At 37.7% G+C, this 24,687-nt stretch overlaps 1 protein-coding gene across 20 annotated transcripts in view; it reads left to right on the top strand.

Moving 5' to 3' along the window:
• Positions 1–24,687, top strand: part of NLGN1 (neuroligin 1) — an 805,972-nt gene that overhangs the window by 155,485 nt on the left and 625,800 nt on the right. For 12 of the 20 annotated variants that reach the window (XM_072752193.1, XM_026007767.2, XM_072752194.1 and 9 more), the window contains exon 2: positions 16,844–17,655. In XM_072752193.1, the coding sequence (XP_072608294.1) occupies positions 17,163–17,655 (493 nt within the window). In that variant the 5' untranslated portion in view covers positions 16,844–17,162. Of the gene's footprint in view, positions 1–16,843; positions 17,656–18,099; positions 18,160–24,687 lie in introns of all 20 variants that reach the window. The other 8 variants (XM_072752181.1, XM_072752184.1, XM_072752179.1 and 5 more) reach the window with 1 other exon arrangement.

Here is a 24,687-nt window from a genome sequence, read left to right as displayed (position 1 = left end):
TCCCCGGCTCCCCTCCCCTCCCCCCTCCCCTCCCCCTCCCCCTCCCCCTCCCCGCCCGCTGCTGCGCTGCAGGGCCCCTGCCCCGGGGGGACGCCGCGGTGCACGGCCGCCGCGCGGGGCTCGGGATCCACTTGCAAGACTTCGGCGTAACCCGGCGCCGGGGAACTTTGTGGGAGTTGGAGGAGCCCGGCCGCCCCCGCCCCCGCCCCCGCCCCGCCCCCGCCCGGGCCCCCCGCCCCCGCCCCCGCCCCACCCCGCGCCGCGCGCCCTCGCAGACCTGTGCGCGCCTCCCGTGCAGGCCGTTCCAGCCCCTCCCGCCCTCCCTGCCTCCTTTTTATTTTTTTTTATTTTTTTATTTTTTATTCTCTTATTTTTTTTAGGTCCTCCTCCCTATTGGCAGGGGGGAAATCAATGTCAGCGCATAGGATCACAGTGAGGCCCCCACATGAGTGGTGTTCACGGACTCAGACAACTAAAAGTTGCTCCGCAATCCGGGAAAAAGCCTGTTCTTGTGAACCGGTTTGGGGACCCACATGGGTTCCGGGCAGGAGCAGTCACAGATGGGCTGATGGGTTTGGAATGTGTCCCTAGATAGGCTAAATATCTGTTATCTCAATAGGTATCTAACTATCTACTAATGAACTACCCCCCCACCCCCACCACCACCCCTTAGTACCTTCTGACACCTCAGCATTATGATTTTACTTGGCTCTTCCCATTTAAGGCCAATTCGTGAGATCTTAAAGCTTCAGACATCAAGATCCCTTACAATAAAATGGACCTAGACAATTGTTAAGATAGAAAACAGTGATTTTTTTTTTCTTTAAATCCAATTTTATCTCTTAAAGAAAAGCATCAAATATCTTTTCAGGGGTTTCTGTTTACAGATTAGGATAGGAATGGAGATAGTTTTATGGCCTTAACATTGAAGCCTCCCCATTATGTGTGAATTCATGAAAGGCCACTCTTCAATGTCATCTGAAGCACTCATCATCCCCGTACTTATTTCAGGAATCCCAAATGCATCAGACATCCTGGTATATTAAAAGGGGAGCCTTGCCAAACTTTCTTCCCAGTTTTGTATGTGTATGTGTTTCCTAAATCTGAGTTCTGAAACAAGCACCGTGTCATTCCTTTTTTTTTTTTTTTTTTTTTTTAAGAGGAAATAGCAAAATAGAAAACTTTTCTCCCAAGGATTCTATGGTGCAGAAGTTAAATATTTCCTCTTTTTTTTTTCTTTTTCAGATTTTGTGTAAGCTTGTCTAAAGGCCACAAAAAATAGAAAACTAGTTTTTATAAGCCCAACTGTTAGTTTCAGGGAGAAATCTGAGAGGCTAGATTTGCCTTTTTTTTTGCGCAGCTCTAAGTCACGTGGTTCATGCGTAGGGTGAGCTAGAAGAATGGATGGTCTGTGTATTGGTACATTCTAGCCACTGATCTTAGCCCCACAGATCAATGATAGTGAACATCTTTTTTTCAAAGTTTGAAGTAATGCAGAAAAAAAATGTTAGCTGGTAAAGAACAACATTAAATGATGACAGTAAATATTTAATGAAGATGAATGGGAGGTGAGCTGGAGTTTTTCCTTCTGGGCTAGTAGAGAATATGACGTTGATACAAAGGTAGATGGAGAATATGAAACATGAGAAAGAAGGTTCTTTTAAAAGTTAATTCGGATATTTCACAACCGTTGAGCTGGTGGTCATGACTTTCGCCACAGTGCTAAGCAGAAGACTCCGCTCAAAGTGTCCTTGTCCCGGCTGAGTGCTATTTTTCTCGGTCAGGAATCATCAATACTTTCTATTCTCTTTCGCCAGTGGAAAAGGAAAAGGGGAAACTTTGTCTTACTCTTTGGTTTCTGTAAGCGGTTCCTGCACAGAACTCTGGTGACTTTGTAGGTAGTAGATCCACTTTGGAAGGTCAATAATGATGGAAATAATAGTAAAATTACACACCACAGAATTTTTTCAGACTGTAGCCAATAAACAAAACCAAGGTACCCGGTTATAGAAATCCTCTCTACCAAGAGAGCAGATCACTCTATGAACTCCCGAAAAACTTGAGCGTTCACTTAGAAAATTCATTACATCTTGCTCTATCTTATCCAAACACATATTTTTGGTTAAGATGATTAAAGCAGGAGGGTCTTGATCAGCTTTTCCACTTTTGATTCAGAGTAACATAGAATGTAGTAGTTTTGGATGAAGGGATGGAAGCTCTCAATTACCCCAGAAAATTACAAACCCTGTTCCTGAGGTATGTGACAAGAAATAGCACTGGATTCCCCAAAGCTCATGACTATAGGAAAACTGATGTTGCATTCATTGGAGCTTTGACAGCTGCACCTGTCCCTCAAAAGCCTTCCATGTGTTCTAACTCACCTAATATTCAGTAGGAGTGAAGATATTTCCTGCGGCTTCTTTCTATGATTTTGAGACGATTAAATACAGTTAGTTACATACTATTCTACATTAATTCATTTTTTTTGAAAAGCCTCTTAATTGAAAGTAAAATGAAAAGGGCAAGAGTTTTACATGAATTATTGAAATTTAACACATGGCATCCAAAACCGTAGATTTTCCATCTCTCTCGCTTTCTTGAGAAATGTCAAAATAAAACAAAAGTTTTGGTTAATTTAAAATTTCAATTTTTTAATATCTCAAATTTGTAAGGCCCAGACAATAAAAAGAAAAATAGTGAACATTCATGATGAATCTAGAATGTCCTTTTTAATACCTTTTATTTTTTTGATTTTTTTTGATTTTTTTGATTTTTTTAATGCCTTTTAAAAATATAATTTAAAATATATATTTTTTTTAATTTAAAATATTTTGATGTAGCTACCATTCCCAACCGTTTCTAAGAAGAGTGATTCCTCAACAGTAACATACTTGATTCTTTTGGCTTTGCTATTAATGGAATCACGTTAATGATGTTGAACATCACTATGTTGCTATGAAAGGATATGAAGTATTTTTACCTTTAAAATTCTGCTCTCCACCCTCCACCCCCACAAAAAAAAAAAAAAAAAGAACCCCACCTATTTGGTAGCAAACCTGTGTGAGACAGAAAGATTACTAACTCCAAGCTTAACTGAAGTCAGAGAAAACTAGTAAATCACTTCAGGGATTTGAAATTATTAGACATTAAACTTTTGGGGGATTTTATATGAATTCGTTTTATAACAGTCAATATAATCTCTTCTGTGCCTATTTCCGTTGCATGTAAGAGAAATTCTAGTCAATGGCAACACGCTTTACTGCTGCCATTACTGCAGACTTTATAGATCAGAGATGTGTCAGCATGTTAGCTTTAGCAGTAATGCCTCTTTTGTGTGAAACCTTATGGGCCTTGCAGGCAGTCTCTCATCCTGACACTCATAAAACGTTCAAGTCCTCATATTTATTATTTAATTTTCTTCCTATATATAGCAACAGAACACTTCAATATATGAATATGTGGCCAAAAAAAACAACAGGCAAGCGTCAATGGGACTAATGAGTTTTAATAATACACATATTAGGGGCTCCTAAAGGAAGCTTAATTAAGAAAAACAAGTTGAGCATGAAATTCATTTTGGAACAAAAGCAAGTTAAGTTATTGCTACAGATGTAAAATCAAAAACCACAGTGATCCGTCCCAGGAAATAAAGTTCCCGCCTGAGACTGACTACACCTACTTAGTGCAGTTGACATCTTAGGACCTGCCTTTAAGTTGATGAGCTTGGTTGGGTTTGACTCCTGGAATTGAAGCATATATACTTTTTCACTTTTCTCTGGTGTCTGTAGCATTTAAGTATTTTACCTGTGTACCCAGTCACACTTTTTGTACATGATCCTGATGATCCTGGTTCCCTTGTGATAGGTCACACAGTAGGCTTTTCTTTGTCTGTGGTCTTCTTCTCTGCCTGCACCTAGAGCTACCCCAGGAGCCCATGCTGTCCCTTTGGCTGTGCTGTCGTGGTGCTTCGGTTTCTCTATCAATTTACCTGCACCTATAATTCTGTTTAATTTTTGACATAATTTAGAAAGTAAGCCGGCATTTGTTTGCTTGCTTATTTGTTTATTTGGTAGCGCCAGTGGGGAGAAGTAGGACAGAAGTCAGGAAGCAGATAGAATATTGGGCAGATATCTTCTTAGAGTGTGATTTTCTTATATTTTGTCTGTATCTAAATGACAGAGTCATATTCTGAAAAGAACGGAGATGTCAGGCAATGATATGAAGGTTTTATATATGTGCCTCAACAACTTCCTTTTTTTGAAACAAACATCCCATTGATGTACTAACTTATTCTTTTATACAGATGTTTGTCATCACTTAAATGTAACAGTACTTTTTTCTTCCTTGAAGCACCCAGTGAACGTTGAGTCATAGAAAAAAAGAGGTTAATTGTAACATTTCATGGTGAATTGAAAATTCTTGCTGCCTTTTTTTTTTCTTTAATAGTTTGGTGACTACTTTCATACTGTCATATGGGGGCACTCACTGTGCTTGGAAAATCAGCAAGGTCACCCATGAAATCAATGAATATTGTTTTGATAAAAAAAAAAAAAACTAACCTGGAATTTTCACTGGGATAAGATTTTCCCGTAAGATACCCACTCCTCTTAGGATAGAATTCACCAAGAAAATCGTGATGATGGCATAGGGCATTGACTAACAGTTGTCACAATATTCACACCTAAAAACAGTACTTGAGCCATTTAATAGTTAACCATAGCTCTACAAGGTTCACTTCAGTAAACATTATGTTTCAAGTCGGTGCATCTGTCATTTGTGATTTAAATCTATATTACTTAGTTGTCCAAAACTTTACAGAAAGTGATAGTGTTATCTGTCCTTTTTTTTATGGGTAAAAAACCAATCACTGGGTTCCTTACGTCTTTAACTATGCCAGGTATCCTAATGCATATGTTATCATGAGTATTGATATAAAAAGTTCCCATTATTCAGACCCGCGGTCTTCAGTAATAACCTCTGAGCAGTTGTCAAGGATACAGAGGTAAAAAAGATCGTACACTGAAACAGCACAGTAGTAGTAGTCTGTGTGACTTCCATGACGGCAAGGTTTTTGTCTTGTGTTTCAAAGCTGTACCTGGCACATAACTGGTGACCAATAAATATTTGTTAAGTGGGTGAAGAGATGGGCTCTAGCTTTGGACGTTAACAACTAAATATGTAACCTCTTGCTTCATCCTTGGTCTCTTCATTTTTGCCTTTTTTTCCCCTTAACATCAGTCAGTTGTTCTTTTGAACAACATATGCAAAGTTCCAAAAGTAGAAAAGAATATATTTAAAGATTGAATTTTAATCAGAGACAAATGATAATTGAGACTTTGTAGCGATTTTTATTTATAGGTTTTTAAAGAGATTTTGATAAATTATTTTATTAAGGCGTACAAGTACAATAGGGTTATTTCTGGTTGTAATTGACCAAAACGTGCATTAGAGTTATTTTCTGCCATGAGGAAAATGTGATCGCTCAAGGAACTTTGGAGGAAGTAAAAATTAGTCAAACATTTACAAACACTTGGAACATAGACAGTGAGTTTTAGACTACAATGAAGTTTGGTATTTGGGCCATTATTCGAACCCTTTTCTCGTTTTTTTTTTTTTTTTAATGCTTTTTAATTCTGAGCTCCCTAGTCAATTTTATTTAAATGGTGGATTCATTGAGCAACTTAACGTTCCACATGTATGTTAAATTCTTGCAAATATTTATTCATCGCCATGCTGCTCATGGCCTGTGAATAGAGCATTTTTGGGGATTTTGTGATTACTAGTACTAATAGAACTGTAATATGAAGGGAAAAGAAAAGACGTGGACGTCTGAAGAATATTGCAAGTGTAATGTTTTTTTTTTTCCCCCTTTGGGGCACTGGTCCAACTCTAAGCCGGGTCAGGAGTGACAGGAAGCCATTATCATTGTTTGGTGCCTTATGTGAAAGGAGTTGGTGGTCTTAGTCCAGTTCCTAGTAGACAGTTATTCCTTAAACAATAGTCACTATAGTGTCTGCCAATTCCAGCAGAAGCCTGGGACTGAATGGGCACAAAGGTTTAACTACCCCTTCTCTGCTAATCATCCTCCAAGAGGTCAAGATTGACACAGCCTGGCACAGGGCCACACCGAGAAACTTAGCACTGCCTCTGCCAAAGTTGTAGCTATTCTCTGGCAACAAGGGATTTTTTTAAAGAGGACTTTAATTAAGCAGGGCACCAGGAATGGCAATTCTCTACTCTTCCCAGGCACAGCAACTCACTAGAAACAAAAATAAGCTTAGATAGCGACTTGAGAATGTAGCACTGCTCTTGGATTGTTCTCTCTTCTCCGTAAAGCTGGTGGCAGCCATAATTAAGTTGCTTCTGGAAGCAATGACTTGTGACCCAAAAGTGGCCCCTTTCAGACAAAAGCATCAATTTAATATCAAGGGAAGTAATCAGCCCTACCTTGCTGTCTTTCCTGAGCTCTTGAGTGATTATTCATTTTCTTCTAAAGGATCACAGGGTCGCCAATTGGTTTTAAAAATATGTCCTGCAGTATTTTACATATACATTAAAACTGTTGCTCATACTTTTTTTTTTTTTTAACATCCTGTCTTATGAACTTATGAATTCCTGTCCCTCTTACCCTTTCACCTTGTTGTTTGCTTGGAAGTCAGGACTATTAAGTTAGATTTTAGATTTAACAATTAATACTTAGAGATTCTGAGTGTAAATTCAAAGTATACAGGAAGTAAAAGTCATTTTATACAGTTAAATGTTAGATGGTTTGTTTCAGCCACCTCTAGGGCAAAAAAAAAAAAAAAAAAAAAGAATGTCTGGTCTCCAATATTCAGCCATTAGTTGTAATGATGGCCATAGCAGAAATATTCAGATGTGAATGGAGAAGGAAGCACTATCACTTTGAATCTCTTTCTTTGTGGTGTCAGGAAAGCTACGGCATCTCAGAATCCCATTTTTTTTTTTTTTTTTGCCAGACAGCAGTGGAATTAGCTACCAGTCTGCATGGCCATCCATGTACGCCCTTGCACGTTGAGGAATTTCTATTATACTATGATTTGTTTCTACCTCTTCTCCTTCTTACCATCTCTTGCTGTAAGTCTAATTAAGGTAATGCCTTTACAGGGATCAGGCATTACAGATGGATAACAGCTGAGGGTAGGGTTAATTGATAAAAAATAATGTAATAAATGAATGGGTTATTCTTGAAGACTAAGGACAACCTATTTATGGCATTATCATGATTATAATTCTTCTAATCATACTCGGGATAAGATCTTATATTCCTGAAATGGCCCGGAAATTCTTGAACGGTCAGCTCCTCTCCAGCATGCCACCCTACCCTGCCCTCAAAGTCTTCACTCTTTGTTCTTGAAAAGCCCCACCCTTCACAGCATTTTGGGCTTTCTCTTTCCTCCGTCCGTCCCCTGATTTTCACCTGCTAACTCCTACTCATCCTTCAGAACTGCTTTTTAGGAAGATCATCCACCCTGGTCCAGACTCATTACATCTCCCCTCAGAAGCGCACGTGGTGGCTCAGTCGGTTAGATGTCTGGCTCTTGATTTCCGCTTGGGTCATGATCTCAGGGTCATGAATTTGGGGTCATGGGATCTGAGCCCTGCATCTGGCTCTGTGCTCAGCAGGGAGTCTGCTTGGGATTCTCTTTCCTTTTCCTGTCCCTTCTCTTTTCTCTCCTCTCTTTTCTCTTTTCTCTCTATCCTTCTCTCAAATAAATGAATAAATCTTAAAAAAAAATCTTCTTTTTGGGATTCTCTTTCCTCTTCCTGTCCCTCCTTTTTTCTCCCTCTGTCCCTCTCCTCCTCTCTCTCTCTCTCTCCTTCTCTCAAATAAATGAATAAACCTTTAAAAAAATCTTCTTTGGAGAACCCTGCATTATCCATCCTTCTTGGTGAAGTATTTATGACAATAGTTATTTGTGTGACAGATTTCAATAAACTGCATCCCCCCCATTGAACTTCAGTCTCCATGAGAATCAGCACTGTGCCCATCTTGTGTACATGGGCCTCGCCAACGGCTACCCCTGAACAACTAAGAGAATGGGGAGGAGAGCTATGTTATAAATTACTGTGATCGAAAGTACTACAGATTCAGTTACGAGAAGATAATAGGTGCTTTGAGAGTTGAGAGAAGGGAGTGTTTTTGTGGCTGGAAGGATCTGGGAGGGAAGTACTGATATTTGAGCCAAGCTTCAGGGGAGGCTAACTAGGGTTCCTCCAGGCAAACGTTGTCCAAGGGAACACTTTCTAGGGAGGAAGATCTTGGTGAACAAGTCGGGCTCTCAATTCACTGGCTGCTGCTCCCGGTGCTGTGAGCTGCCTTCCAGTAGTCTTGTGTTTGCACCGAGATAGTTGGCTAAGGGTGTAACCTTGGCAACATACTCCTCGTTTTTTCCTTGCTACTCTTGAAAATATTTTATTGGTAAAATTTTTTCTTCTGTTACTGTCAAATTTTAGTTTGCCTTTTCTCCTTGATAATGTATTCTCTCTGTTATTTTCTTACATCACTGGAGAGATTGATTTAGAGTGGAAGTAGCTTAAGGAGAAAAAAAAAAACCAAATAGAACTGCTTGTATTTTCTTTGGAGGAGAGGATGTTAAGTTTGGGAATCAACTGAAGCCAACCTACCCTTCTTCTTCTTCTTCTTCTTCTTCTTCTTCTTCTTCTTCTTCTTCTTCTTCTTCTTCTTTTTCTTCTTCTTTTTTTTTTTTTTCTTTCTGAAAAGGATGCTCTGGAAAAAAAAATTGAGAAGGGGGCAGGTTTTATCTTTAGAGTCCATTAATTCTTCAGCCTTATCTCCTTCTATTTGTGAGAACTCACTAGGTTCATAAAACTGTGGCCTTGTTTTATTGAAAAATGTTTCAGTGGCTTTGTGTTCCTGATCTTCCATTTAATTATCTGTTACAAAGAGATGGTAATGATCTCTACTTCATGGTATTTAGAGACAATTAAATGAGATGATGCAGTTAGCTCACAGACTGGCCTCAATCTGTGCTCAGTTGGTGGTAGCTATTAATCAAGTTATTAATTAATGGTGATTATGAAAGAATAAGCTTGTCGCCACAGTGGTTCTCAATAGCTACATGGTGGTAGGGCCATGACATGGCCTATGGCATCCCTTGAAGTTTGATGTTCCCATCTCAGAGTAAACCTTTCATAAATCCTTGGTTCCGTTTCTTACTTTTTCTCCTTGTACCCTTCCGGTACGGCTTACCTTTCTACCTCGATGCAGTTTATCTATTCAACAATGGAATTACCACTTCTCATAACCTTTGCTCCTTGAAGCTCTAACATTCTTGACTTGTTTATCGCCAATCCTAACTTTTTTCATTTTCGCTCTGGCCTACGTTATGGGATGTTGCTGGAAGAAGTCTCTATACCAAAATACTTGGAGATGCTCTAAATTGTGCTTATTAATTAACCCCAGCAGGCTGATCAACAGCCTTTTTATTTTCCTCTTGTTAGTGTCCTGTGTGTTTCACTTTCCTCAAATGCTAAAACTGAACATGTGACTTAATTGAGTTGGTCTCATCGGGGAGCAAAGCAAAATGTCATGTTTCATAAAACTTTAGGGATGTTCTTTGGAGTTAGGCAGTCCTCAGCTTGTTTCTTGGGTCTGCCTTTCCCTAGCTTTGAGGCTTTAGGAAAGTTATCGAACCACTTAAATTATCATTTTCCTCTTCTCAAATAACAGCACGTGGCTTGTAAATTGGTGGTGGGAACTAAGTGGGACATGTAAAGTGGTTTGGACAGGGCTTGGCAAGTAGTTGGTGATGATAATGTTAATTTGCTGTTATTTTCACATAAATGTAGTATATTCACCTCTATTTTAAGTTGAACATGGTAATAAAATTGTTTCTGGTTTCTTTCTCACCATTTAGTTCACTAAGGTAATGGTCCCCACATTTTTTTGTGATTATACAATCCTAGGTTTATGATAGATAACCAAACCAAAAAGTATAAAGTATCTACATGCAAATCCTACATAAATATCTCTATCATCAGATTGTAAATCATACACCAAATAGGCATTAAAGGATGAGAAAAATAAAATCAGTATTTTTAGTATCTTTTGAATCTTGATGCCTTCATTCCATCATTCATCAATATCCCAAGACGTAGAGATTCTAAGGGCACAGTTCACAGTTCATGAAATGCATATAACTCTGTATTTCAAATTGTTTTCTTGATGTTTTGAAAATCTTTGTTGTTTTTGCATGTGATTAGATAGCTGTGGTGTTGGGTCTTGCAATGTAGCTGAAGAGCTTGTATTAGAAGTTGGAGAAGTTTCATGTCTGCTTGTTTCTTGTTCTTATGATTGTGTCACTAGTATTTCCTTTAGCAAATATTTATCTTTTGAGAGGCATTTTAGTTCAGCAGTCCTTTCTGTGACAGTTACTTTAGTTTCAACATGATGAAAAACATATAAATCTACTTATCCAGTGATGTTACCAGTGATGTTAACTCTAGTATAAATCACTATATGGTTGGAAAGAAACAATAACAACAAAATTGTCTCCGCTGGCCAACCCACCATGTTAAAGACTGTACACCTTCCCAAGAACATCTCAAGTGCTATAGGCATCACACAACCACGTGGAGTGGAGATGCTGGTATTTAAGCCATATATTCACATTAGCAGAGCTTCATTTCTTTCCCTTTAAGCTTTATGTAAAAAATTATGATATGTAGCTCAGGATTTACTTTCCTTCTCTCATCTGGTCATCTTGTGGTTAAGGTATGGGCACAGTGCTTTGGAGATCTCTGCTGCACAGCATTGCCAGCTTAATTTTCTTGTGAATAAATTTGATAATATTCTTCCCCTGTTAGGAATATTTAATGGCTTTTTATCATCCTGTGAATAAAATCCAAACTCTTTAGCTTTTTAATAAAGGGCTTGCTTGATTTGGCTGTAACCTGCCTTTTCAGTCTCATTTACTGAACCTCATTTACTCTGACTTCTGGCCAAACTAAACCATGCCCTCCTCAAACATTGCTGCGTCTTTCCTTTCTGTTGTAGGTCGGGGTTTCCCAGGGCAGAGGAAAAAAGACTCTGAGATGGAGGTTTACCCGCAGGAAGTTTATTGGGACATGCCACTGGGAGGGAGGGAGGGAATCACAGTCAGTGCCTCCCTCTGTACCAGTGCCTCCCAGGGTGGCCCCTCGGAAGAGTTGGTCTGCTTTGGGGCAAGAAAGCCAGGCTTTACACTGGTGTGGACCGGTCATTGGAATGTGAGCTCTTCCCGCGGAGACTGAGCACTACAGTATCCACTCCATATCCTTTCCATATTTCTAGAATGTACCCTCTGCCTGGGATCTCTTCCAAGACCATCCATGTTCAAATCTCTTTGCTAATCTGTTAACTAGAAGTAGACCTGTCTTCTAAAGTCTTAACAGCATTTCCTGTTGCATTCGTTTGTTTATTCATTCTATTTTTAAGTACTTACTATTACCCCTTGATTACACATTGGTTCCTTTAAGTGTCCAGGTATAGAAAGGACTCCTGGGACTCAAATAGTTTATACTCCTTAGAAAGCTTGGTTACAGGGAAACAGTATGAGAGAGCAACAGGAGAAGGATATCCATTGAATGGGTTCTGGACGTCTCAGACCAGGCTTCTTTGTTTTGTCACTGCAAGTCACACAGGATAGTCTTTGTCTCCAAGTCACTTCCGGTAGGCATGTGAAACATCGTGGTATAGGAATCCCCAAGTCTGCTCATGCTCAGATTCTCTTATAGTGAGCTGGTCACGTAAGCACATTCCAGTTACATGGGTGGTCTTGGCCATTGGGAACACTGCAGTCCACTGAAACCAGTTATTAGTAAATGCAAGAATTATTAAATTATTAGTAGTAAAACCAATTCTTCAAACCAATGATTATGATTAAGCACTGTGGCAGGTTGATATATTCTGACCTCAAAATGAGTCATAGACCCGTAGGTATAAAATATTACTTACTTTTGGATAATACAGCCAATCTTCATTATTCCTCGATCTGTATTTTCAAATTTGCTTATTTATTAAAATTTATTTGTAACCCCAAAGTCAATACCCAGGTGCTTCTGCAGTCATTCACAGATAGATACGGGAAGAGTAAAAACTTTGGGTTGACCTATGAGCATTTTTTTCAGCTGAGGTTATTCAAGGAGATACCCTGCTTCCTTGTTTCCGCTCTCCTATAGAGAAGGACAGAGGACAGAAATGGGAGAGGTGGAGCTGTGTAGGGAAGAAGCCGGAGCCCTGGGGCTAGTTGGAGGGGCTTTGAATCCCAACTCTGGCATCTGTTAGTGGGCTTGCCTCAGACAAGTCACTTAGCACTTTTGAACCTTGTTTTCTCTTTTGTGAAATAGAGAAAATAGTCTACGAGGATGAATTGTTTTTAGGGTTTAAGATTATAATTTGCAACTATGTGAATCATTTATAACTGTTTAATTTGTAATTGAGATTATAATTTATAACTATGTGAGTAACTTCCAGCTATTTCCCTAGGAGCAATGGATCTATGTTCTGTAATTTGGTATTTGCAGTGACTTTATAGTACATAACAATGGCAAAGAACAACAATCAATTGTATGGCACTGGGCAAGCTCCACACCACTCTGGTGAGAAGTCCGTACCTGCTGAGGTTTGCCTGAATTATATAAGGATTGTCAAATAGATTTTATTGTGGATTTGAAGTATTACTAAGAAAACAACAAAATCCTTGCCCTTGAGTAAGAAATTCAGTAGTGAGGGGAGCTGGGTTCAATAATAAAACAAATAAAAAACAAAAACAAAGCAAGATAGAAATAAATTGGTAACACTTTTTTGAAAGACACATAGGAGGCTCCGTCAAGTTATGAGTTAGTTACAAACTTCGTGCTGGTTCCCTCTTCCCCATTCATCATTTATTTGTTGAACACATGTCACATCAACATGCATTAGAGACAATTTTTCTTTTACTGTGACTTATCCCTTTAAAATATTATAACTCCTTAGGAGCAAAAACTCAACTGTACTCTCAGAACACCAAGCACACTAGCTTATATGTTGTAGATATCCAATACATGTTTGTTGAGTGACTAGAAGATTGGATGAATGTGCCACCCACCGTGATTATGTGGAGTTCCAGGAAGTTCTCTACTCTCTCCAGCATCATCTCTTTGGTCTGGGTTACTCAGGAACAAACTAGTTCCAGTGATTATAATGAATGAATATATATGAGATAATCTATTGCCATTTTTGATGCTTTTTTAAAATATTATTTATGTTTAATTTTATTTTTTCTCAGTCGGATCACACATGCTGCAACCCAAAGGGGGAAATTTTTTGAACTCGTACGTGTGCAAACTGAAATGTCTGACAGAGCTAGTCCTGTATGATTTGATAGGTTCCCCTCCTTCTCTGGCCTGCTGAATAAGGTTTTCTGATCTTGTTATTTTAATATATTTATTATAAAATATTTCAAACACATGGAAAAATACACTTGCATAATGAAGATGTAGTTGTGTGTGTGTATGTGTGTGTCACCTGACACTGTCAAATCTTAGATTTATAAAACTTGCTATAGTTAATTAATTGTGGTCTTTTAAGGCCTCACCACAGGTTATCAATTGTAGTGCCAATTAATTAATTACCAATTAATTAATAGCATTAATTAATTAACTGCTTGAGTAATTTCATACACTTTTCTCCTTATCCAGGAATGACAAGTATTCTGTTACTACATATTTATGAGATCTGTGAATAATATATAGCTTCGTTTTGCATATTTTATGCTTTATTTAAATAACATTTTACTGTCTCTGATCTGCAACTCACTTTTTTTTAAGATGTTATTTATTTATTCATGAGAGACACAGAGACACAGGCAGAGACACAGGCAGAGGGAGAAGTAGGCTCCTTGTGGGGAGCCCGATGCAGGACTCGATCCCAGGACCCAGGGATCACACCCTGAGCTAAAGGCAGATGCTCAACTGTTGAGCCACCCAAGCATCCCTGCAACTCACTTTATTTAAAACTTCTGAGATTTATCTAAGTTGACATATTTAGGTCTGGGTCCCTTATTTCCACTGATGTATAGAACTCTAATTTGTGAATATATCGTAATTCATTTATCAATATCTATTAATGGGCATTTAGGCTATTAGGAAGTTGGAATTTTTTGTTACCCATTATTACTTTAGCATAACCTTGTGTAAACACATATGAACAACCAATCGCTGCATTTGATGTAAAACAAAAAGGTAGAAAATGTAAAGCAAAAAAGGTAACAAAATAAAACCTAAACTTTCAGTAAGAACAGGGTAATCCATTTAAATTTCTGTTTCTATGAAATTGTTGGAGTATTTACTTAGACTCTGTGCTTCTGAAGGAACATAAAACACTTTTGCAATTCAATTTTAAGTGCACTAGGATCAATTTTTTAAAAAGTGTTAATTGTGCAGTGAGAGACTGTTACCAGGTGCACTGATCAAGAGGACAGCTTTTAAATCAGATGCCAGTGGGCTCCTATTGATTCACTGAGAGACCTCGGGCAGGGTGTTTAACTTCTTGAAGTCTCAGTTCCTCTCAGTAAAAAGCGGGTAACTCTTGAACCCATGTTATAGGGTTATTGCAAATGAGATATAAATGCATAAAGCTAAGGGTTTGGCATACAGTTATAAAGCACCTTAAATAAATAGGAAAAAAAAATCTGCCAACAAATTTGAGAGGCTGTATATTTAGACATATATATATACATATATGTGTGTGTGTGTGTATATATATATATGAAGACATATATAGACTTATTTACATAGATATTTAAAATGTCATTAATTTAAGCAAGCCATATTTTTACATTCGACTCAGACAACTGTTATTATTATAACAAAAATCTCTGAAAAATCTTTGGGATCAATACTATAATTCCCCATACAAGTGAGCCGGCGTAAAATGGGACATTTTTGTGACCTCATTTTTGTAACGTTATTAGAATTAGAAAATTCACCATGGCACGCAGAATTCTAATTCTTCACAACCTGTGTTAAACAAAGTATCACAGCAGTGGGAGACAGGAGCCCCTTTCTTTTTAACACGGCTAAGGCTTTGCGAGTACAAAAAGGAGCATTATTTTGTTAATAATGAAACAAGTACTTTTTATTATGAATAAGATACCAAATGTATAAAGAAGGAACTTGTGGAAATCACTGTACTTGGAAATTGGGCTGAATGAAAAAGGGTGATGAGATTTTTAAGGTGCCACCACGGGGACTCTATTTTGGGTGTCAACATGATGCTTTTTAACACCAAAACGTGACTAGGAAAGACAGTCATGCTGTGGCCCACTGTGATTCTGCACGAGAATACGTATAGCGTCCTCTTAACGGAAATGGGTTTGTGTAGCTAAATCCTCAGTCCATCCTGGAGTGCCAAGGCAGGAATGGGCTGGGTCTAAGCCTGTCTTTTGTATGTTAATGAGCTTTCACTGCAAAGGTTTATGAATTAACACAGAAGGAAGGATTCTTGAAGAAAGACATTTATCTCCTTATTGCCTTTTGTGATGGATTGTTCAGAGCTAAAGGAACACCGGGCCTGAACCAAATCTCCTGCTGCCCTATATAGTTTGTACAATCTCTTTTTCAATAACACCAAGTCAGGGCCGCCCCACTGCCAGACCAGCACTTCTTCAGGAATCTTCTCATAATATGACAGGATAGAACCATCTGTAATACAAATCAACACTATTATTTTCAAAGTAAGCACTTTAAAAGGTTGCTTGAACAAGAAAAGATGAATTTGCCGAGTTGCATGCTATCTTGGAGTTGAAGTACGACTACACCGTGAATTGCATTGCCCCGAGTGTTAGGTTTTATCCTGATGCGTTTTAAGCTGAACTGGGTAAACAGTATGAGACGTTCCATTAGTGTTAATATGCAAGATGCAGTGATTAGGTATGATTATTTTCTAAAACTACTGCCCTCTATTTTTTTATCGCTCCTTTGATCTCTAGCAGGTAGTGAAAACAAAATTTGTAACTTAAAATATATTATCTTTGATGCAGAAATTAATTTTCGTGTTGCAGATTTACTGATTTGTAAAATGCTATCACTAGATGGTAAAAAAAAAAACTTTAGTCTGCAAAAAATTATGCCACTTTCTGTTTCTTTTTCAAAATTTGTCTAAAGCCATTTTATCTTTTAAAGTCTTGAATCTTAATTTAGGGTAAAGGACCTATATCCAATGACTTGATGCAAACTTTTGAGAAACAGCAAGGAGGTTGAACTTACAAGATATTTGCACTTAAATGATCATAGCTGAACTCGGATTAATTTTTTTATTCTAGCGTTAGTTTTGTTTTCTTCTATATAGCATAGGATTGGGGTCTTTTTGTTTGTTATATATATATATATATCTCCACTCTTACAGTTTGTCTACGTTCCACTAATTTCCTACTGATAATTTTCGAAAGATTTTCTGCTTTGAAATTCTAATTTTTAGTATGTGTGCTGATTAATTCTGTGGTTCCTTGTGATTGAAGACTGTCAATAAAAGGGCAATTTCACATATAACCTTCAGCGTTTTGAAAAGATGGTGTACTGTGAAATGCTCCTGAAACCGTATATTTTGACAAGGTCCACTTCCACTTAAACGTGTATAAAGTCAGCAGGCAAGTTTCTCAATAATGTAATAATCAGTTATTTCACTTGTCATCTCACATCAAGCCGTCATTTTCCTATGGTAGCTTTTAACTTACCTGACTCTGGCTGCTGTGTATGTATTTCTGTAGCTTGTAAAACATCTAGTTATCGCTCTGTCTATTTTAGCTTGTTCGTTCTAATGATTTATTTTCATTTTCTTTAGGATGCAGACCTGCCGCTAACTGGATTTGATTTATAAGAGGGGAATCTACAGTCAATGGCCACTCTTGTCACGTTGCTACTATGGAAAACAGAATGGTCAATAGGATATGGTCTGATAAATAGTGATGATTGAAGATGTTACTTCAATCCATGTGAAATCGATGGGAGATACTGGCTGCGTAAAGAGCTTCCTGAGCTTTTCTTGACGAGCTTGACTTGAAGAAGTCGGAGGTGTGAGCTACCACTATACAGTCTTCTCAAGCGGATACAAATACCTTTGCCTCGCTGAAACCAGACAACTACACAACTAATGTGGGACCATGGCACTGCCCAGATGCATGTGGCCAAATTATGCTTGGAGGGCAATAATGGCATGCTTGGTACACAGGGGATCGGGTGCCTCATTGACTCTCTGCGCGTTGGGATGTTTGCTGCAGGCTGCCCATGTGCTTTCACAAAAATTGGATGATGCAGACCCACTGGTGACCACCAACTTCGGCAAGATAAGAGGGATTAAGAAAGAGCTCAATAACGAAATTTTGGGACCTGTGATTCAATTTCTTGGGGTTCCGTATGCAGCCCCACCAACAGGGGAACATCGTTTTCAGCCTCCAGAACCACCATCTCCCTGGTCAGATATCAGGAATGCGACTCAGTTTGCTCCTGTGTGTCCCCAGAACATCATTGACGGCAGATTGCCAGAAGTCATGCTTCCTGTGTGGTTTACTAATAACTTGGATGTGGTTTCATCATACGTACAAGACCAGAGCGAAGATTGCCTATATTTAAACATATACGTTCCAACTGAGGATGGTGAGTTTACTGCAGGAAAAGCAGGGAGATAAATTTATATTTTCTTTTCTATTCTAAGTTCTAACGATATTGATTCATGTGTACTGGTAGCATGCATGGCTTTTCCTGTTGGCATGTAGACATATTTTACATGCTTGCATGCCGCTCTTTTGGTTTATGTGTGTTAGTGTATCTGTTCTTATTTTATTTCCTGTGCCTACTCATTTTTTTTCCTCCACAGCACGTATATTTAGGTAGAAATGGGTTCCTAATTTCCATTTCCTACCGAATGACTTCTGAGAAGATGCATCAACATGTCTCCATTGCATGTGCAGGCTCAACGAATCGGGGATCTTTCGCACTCAGTAAATGCAGGAGCATATTAAGTTAGATAGTGGTGTTGCATGTTCCGGCGGTCTGTGATGGAGCGCCATGTTATTTTCTAGTCTTCTATTCATTTTTCAGTAAAAAGAATATCCAAGGAATGTGCCAGAAAACCCGGCAAGAAAATATGTAGAAAAGGAGGTATGTATAAAAGTGGAAATAAAAAATGGGGGAAAAGCTTGCAGAGGAAGAAGATATTCTCCCTCAGGATGATTTGCTGATGCTGGGAAGTGAATGGCTAGGTGATATTTGGAATTTCTTGAAGCCTGTCAAGGAACAGAAAGATGATGAAGGAGAGCTGTAGCTGAGCAGATAATGTTGACGAAGCTCATTGGTGGTGCCTTGTGTGCTGGTGCTGGTGGCATCAACAGGAATTGAATCTCTGCTCTGAGTTGGTGTTTAGAGGAAAAGATACTCGGGCTATGACACTACCCGCGAGGAACCCAAATGATGCTGCCTTGCCAACTGGTTGACTTTTTCTCTGAACCCTGTTCTCCAGAGAGCGATTTCTGTTCCTCTTAAAACTGATCAGTTCAGTCACAAACCTAGTTTTTTGCCTCTTTATTCTTAGCTACTTGCGAATGCCCTATGAACTTTCTCATATCGGGGTAAATTTGCCATAACTGCTGGGCGATTACCGTTATTAAGTAGTAGTATTTTCCCCCCAGATAGTCTATATTTTCAGTCCCTCTTCCCGAAAAGAATGAGATTTTGCAGATTTTTATCCTAAATATTTACAGTCTTAAAATTACTTTAACATTTTTGTATTTATGTTAAACAATTTAAAACATAGGGAAGAACATGATTCAGAAGCTACAATTAAATCAACCTTCAAATCATCCTCTAGCCAGATTGAGCAAATGTAGACACTGACAGCTGCAAGCTTGCATCTGAATGTAGCTTGTCCACACTCCATTTTTATATAACATCCAGTAAATCACTCACAGGAGAGTATGATTTTCTATGGCAGTAAATCATCTAAGTGTTATTTTGACCTTATTCATAACTTTGTAGAATTTCCAATCTTCATACAGAAGTCATATTAATATTCTAGTGCTGTACATTCTATCTCTCTTTGCACTTCTCATCTGGCTGGACCAAGTCAGATTTCATTACAACATCCTTGTGGGGCAGGGAGTGTCTAAACTGTTCTGTTTTACGAGGATCGCGTTATATGGAAAAGCTTCATACAACAGAATTCTCAACTGCCGATCAGAGTATTTGCATTAAATTGAGTTTTGTTTGGTTTTGTTTTTATTTTCATTTCTTGGGCCATACTAGTAGAATGGGATTTGACCTTTGTTTTATTATTGATGCTGCAATTTGGGTTCAAAGCACACTCTACTTGAGAAGATGGATATAGAGGGAACAAAGTGTTTTAAACGACTAGAACACAGTCTCTTGTTTTTCCCCAAATGAGAATAACTGCAGTAATTTACATGCCTTCAACTAATGTACAGTACTGCAGTGGTTATTATTATGCAGCTTATCAAGCATGTGTAATTAGCTAAGTGACTTTCACCTCCTATCACAAAGATGTTGATTCACAAAGTCATAAATAAAGATGCTATTGAAGAATGTATAAATAGAGCATAATACATGAAAATATGTACAATCAAGGAAATGAGAAGGATACCAAAAAGGTAAGCTAGTAAGCGAGAAAGTGACCTTTCCTCTCATATAACTTCAAGGGAAAATAGCTTCATTAGAAAATTCTTTTTCATTGTTCTTTGGATTGTTGGTTCCATCGGCTGTATGAGAGAGTTGGCAAAGAGGTGTGTTAGGCTGTGCTATTTACTTTGGCAAACTTTGAATCAATTTCTAATTAGCTTGAGGATAAAATCTGTAGATACTTCAGTCTGTGTGGTGTATAGTCTAAATCTATTGTGTTTTTATGTTCAGCAGCTTAAAAAAATATTTTGCATGGGTATTTAATATATACTATTATTATTAAATAATTTTTGTTCATCTACTGGCTATTTGTATGTTGCCCCAAAGTCTAAATAACAAAGATTTTAAATGTAACTTTCTATATAAATGGCCTATTTAAAACTAAACAAAACTAAAGTTTAGAGCTTGACTTTAAGCAGAGGTGTAACATTTTTCCCCCCCAAACTTTTAACTTTTTTTTTCTTCTCGATCATAGAGAGTCTTTTTTGGTCACTTCAAGAAATCATATTATTCTAATTCAAATACTAGTCATTTAATATCTACACAGATAGCAACATCTATTGCATATGGATTATAAATTCTTCAACAGAATTCTAGAAGTTTATAAATGATGATTCAGGAACTATAAGAATAGTTGTGTTGCATGTTACAGGAGTTAAAGATATTTTCATTTTTATTATTTGTCTTTTTTTTTAAAATTGTGGATGGTCACCTTCTGAGGCACATGAACCCCCACCCCATGCCAACTACACTAAAATCTGCGCTTACTGTGTAAATCCAAAACCATTTCTTAATTGCCTAAATCATGTACTCTTCAAGGGAGTCAGTAATGAATGAAACAAAGATCCTTCTTCCTGCGGAACTTACTGCATTCAAGTAAGTTTACAAAGAACAAACCATCTTCTCCACTTTTGTCTGTATAACAGGAACAAATCTTTTACTTCCTCCAAGAGATGGCTTGCTATAGTATTTTTTTTTTTTTTTTTAGGATTTATTTGTTTAAGAGAGAGAGAGAGAGAGCGTGAGTGGGAGGGGCAGAAGGAGAGAGAGAATCTCAAACGGACTCTGTGAACAGCTTGGAGCCAGAAGTGGGGCTCGATCTCATGACCCTGAGATCAGGAACTGAGCTGAAACCAAGAGCTGGATGCTTCACCGACTGTCCCCACTCAGGCGCTCTGCCTTGCTATAGTTTCAAAATAGAGCTTTTATAATATTTTCCTGTGCAGTTGAAGGAAAAAAAAAATTTTTTTATCAATAGGCTTCCTCTCATTTAAAAGAGGTCCCAGTTGCACTTTTCAATCTATCTTTTTATATTTCCCATGATAGTTTTGGCCATATGTTAATTACTCTCTAGATATTTCTTCAGGGTTTTATCCTTGCAAAATTGAAAGATGAGTGCTTAAAATGGGATGACGATATCAACACTGGGCCAAATAGGCAGATTACATGTGACTGAAACTGAAATTTGGATGTAGAAAAGATATTACTATTTATTTTACAAATAAGAAAGTAGGTTCTGGGGTTAAGTGTTCTGACCTGATTTCTATTGCTAGTAAGTGGTAGTTAGGTTTGGTCCTAGTTCTTGCTAATATTAGATGCATTAACATAATGTTACATTACTTCTCCTAGAGATTTCTATAGCAGAGGCTCATATCTCTCTACCTTCTTGATCTCCCTTTCTTTTTTTTCCCCTCTCAAATATATTGTTAATTCTTTTTATTCTCCTGTTGACTCTATTTTAAATGGATTTAATGCTTGCTTTAATTGAATTGGGTCAAGTCCATGGTAGCAAATGATTTCCAGAAAACATGTTAATATCCTTTTTGTGAATATTCTAAAATCCTACAGATAATTTTCTTATTGTCTAGACCAAGATCCCAACATATCTCTCCTGGCTACTATCAGGAATAGCTTTAATTTGCTTATGTTTCATTTTGTTTCTCTAGTTTGCTGTCTTGTGAGAGTTGCCAACAAACAGAAGAGTGGTCAAATATTAGGCAATAAACATGAGAAGGAGGAACAAGGGACCCAGAGAATCCACAAACAAATTGATTGGCTCATGGATGCCCTAGAGTTGTGTAGCTTTGTGTTTCTCCCGCACTTTGACTACTATTTGCATATAGCTCTTTTGAGATGAATACAGAATTGATTTTCATTTCTGCAGTGGTGAGAAATTGCTAACCTACTTTTTTCATATACCCCAATTTTTAATGTACAGAAAGTTAGAATGAATCTTAATAGTTGGCTCTTGCATAATTTTTTACTTTTTGAGCATTTCATTCTTGATTTTCATGAACTATTTTACATTTACATTCTCTGTTTAGTAGTCTTTTCCTGAGATAATATGGATATCATTCAAGAGTCTTTTCCACAACTTTAGGGTCTATCTGGTTGTTTGTTGAACACAGACACTGATTTTTTTCCCTGATTAGTTGCTTATAACAATACTCTTTCCACTGTTAATGTGTGTCAAAGAAGATTATGTTCCATAGTGCCCATCCTTTTTGCTTACACATTTTTAGCCAATTTATCCATCTAACAAATATTTATTGAGTCCTTACTCTGTGCTGATGATATTAATGTTCTAGGATCCAGAGATAACAGCAGTAAAAAAAAAAAAAAAAAAAAAAAAAAAAAGTCCTTAACATCCTGGAGCTTACATCTAGTGTGTGGAGACTAATTGTAGAAAATAAACAAAATCAACAGCTAAAGTTAAGAAGATGAGAAATCATCAACAGAGTATGGAGGATTAAGAGTGCTGGAGTGAAGGATGACGGTAATTTTAAATAAGATATTTAGCATAGTCTTCATTCCAACGAAGACCTGAAGGAGATGAAATGGATATCTGGAGAAAGAGCAGAGTAAAGAGCTAGAACAAAGGCACTAAAGGTGAGAGTCTGCATTGTGTAGGTAGGGAACAACTAGCACTATAGTATATCCGGAAAGGGTAAGGGAGAGAGGCAGTGAGATTCAGAATGATCTGACTTTTATTAAAGAGGTCATGCCAGCACAGCACAGGAGGCAGTGAACAAAATGAAAAGGTAACCTTCTGAATGGGAAAAGGTATTTGCAAATGATGTATCTGATAGGGGTTAATATTTAAAATATATAAAAAACTGGCAACTCAACACCAACACACACACACACACACACACACACACACACACATACACACGCACATGCAAAACACAACCCAAATAATACAATTTAAAAATGGCAGCCACGCCTGGATAAACATTTTTCCAAAGAAAAGATACAGATGGCCAACAGACACATGAAAACATGCTCAACATCACTGATCATCAGGGAAATGCAAATCAAAACCACAATGAGGTGTCACCCTATACCTGTCAGAGTGGCTAGTATCAAAGAGACAAGAAAGGACAAGTGTTGGCAAGGATTGTAGTGAAAAAGGACCCCTTGTGCACTGTTGGTGGGGATACAAATTGGCACAGCTACTGTGGAAAACAGTATGGAGTTTCCACAAAAGAAATTTAAAACAAAACTCTCATACGATCCAATAATTTTACCACTGAATTTACCCAAAGAAAACAAAAACACTACTTCAAGAAGACATATAAACCCTATGTTTATTGTAGCATTATTTAAAATAGCTAAGCTATAGAAGCAACCTGAGTCCATAGATGGATGAGTGGATAGAGAAGATGTGAGAGATATGTGTACGTATATATGAAGCCGTATTACTCAGACATGAGAAATAACGAGATCTTGCCATCTAGGGTAATATTGAGAGGGCTGGAGGAAGAAAAGAAAAACAATGGACACTGCAAAAGTGTTATGTACGAGATGGGAGGTAAACCAAGATTTTTTTGTTGTTGTCTTAGAAACTAGGAAAATACATCAAAACAGTGATGACAGAGTGATCATCTCTACCAGAGGAACTTTTGTGGGGTATATGGGTCTGACCACTGGAGTGGGTCTAAGAGAAAATGGGAGATTTGGAGTCTCTGAGCATAAATGACTATTTTAAGAAGTCTTGCAATAAGAAGGATCCGGGAAAAAATGGGAATGTAAGGAAAATAGGTTGTTTTGTTGCTGTAGGCTAAGATGAAAGAAATAAAGACATGCTTGTATAGTAGAAAGGGAACAATGAAAAATATTGAAGATGATAGACTGTTAGAATGACATTTTTATAGAAATATGGGATCTGGTGCACAGTTGGGGGCTTTGGGTTAAAAAGAGCATAAACAGATAATTTAAATCAACAATGCTAAGAAGAGCACATGAGTAGAAATCCAAGGGTAGAAGTGGTAGTGGGATTCTGTTTTCATCTGATTGTTTTTATTTTGTTTGATGTGTGATATTAAGGGGAATGGAGATAGATTTAACATTGGTGAGCTCTTAGTTTGTTCTAGAATAAGCGCTTGGCTGGCTCAGTCAGTAGAGCGTGAGACTCTTAATCTTGGGGTTGTGAGCTCAAGCCACACATTGGGTGTAGAGATTATTAAAAAAACTTAAAAAATTTGTCCTAGAATTTAGCATTATTAATTTAATATAACAATCTTCTGAGTTTTTTTTATTTTTTTATTTTTTATTTTTATTTTTTTTTTACCATATTACAAATGCAGACATGGAGGACCAAAGAAGTTAAGTATCTTGTCTAAAGTTAAATACTTTGTTGGTGCCCAGTTATATTTCCTCTGAGGTGACTATTTGTGAACAGGGAATAAAAACCATACAACAGCAACAGCAATGATCTGTTCGTGTGGGGTCCCAGATGGAAGAGAAAATGAAACTGGTGGTCGGTTTGCTAATAGAAAAAAATCATTATATACTGGAATGATGACCACATCTGCTTCATTTGGGGGTTTGAAGATGAGTGGGAAACCAGATTGCACCAAAGATTTGGCTCCATATTTGAATTAGGAGCCTTGGACACATGTGGTTAAGGCTTCTAAAAGCTAAACAGTTTAACTTGGGACTCTGAAATGAAGTAGATCTAAAGGGTTGTAAAGTTTTAAAAGAACAGCATCAATT

Source organism: Vulpes vulpes, chromosome 3 (assembly GCF_048418805.1).
Source record: "Vulpes vulpes isolate BD-2025 chromosome 3, VulVul3, whole genome shotgun sequence".
Lineage (NCBI taxonomy): Eukaryota > Metazoa > Chordata > Mammalia > Carnivora > Canidae > Vulpes > Vulpes vulpes.
The sequence above is the reverse complement of the archived record's forward strand: the minus strand, read 5'-3'. Positions and strand labels throughout refer to the sequence as shown.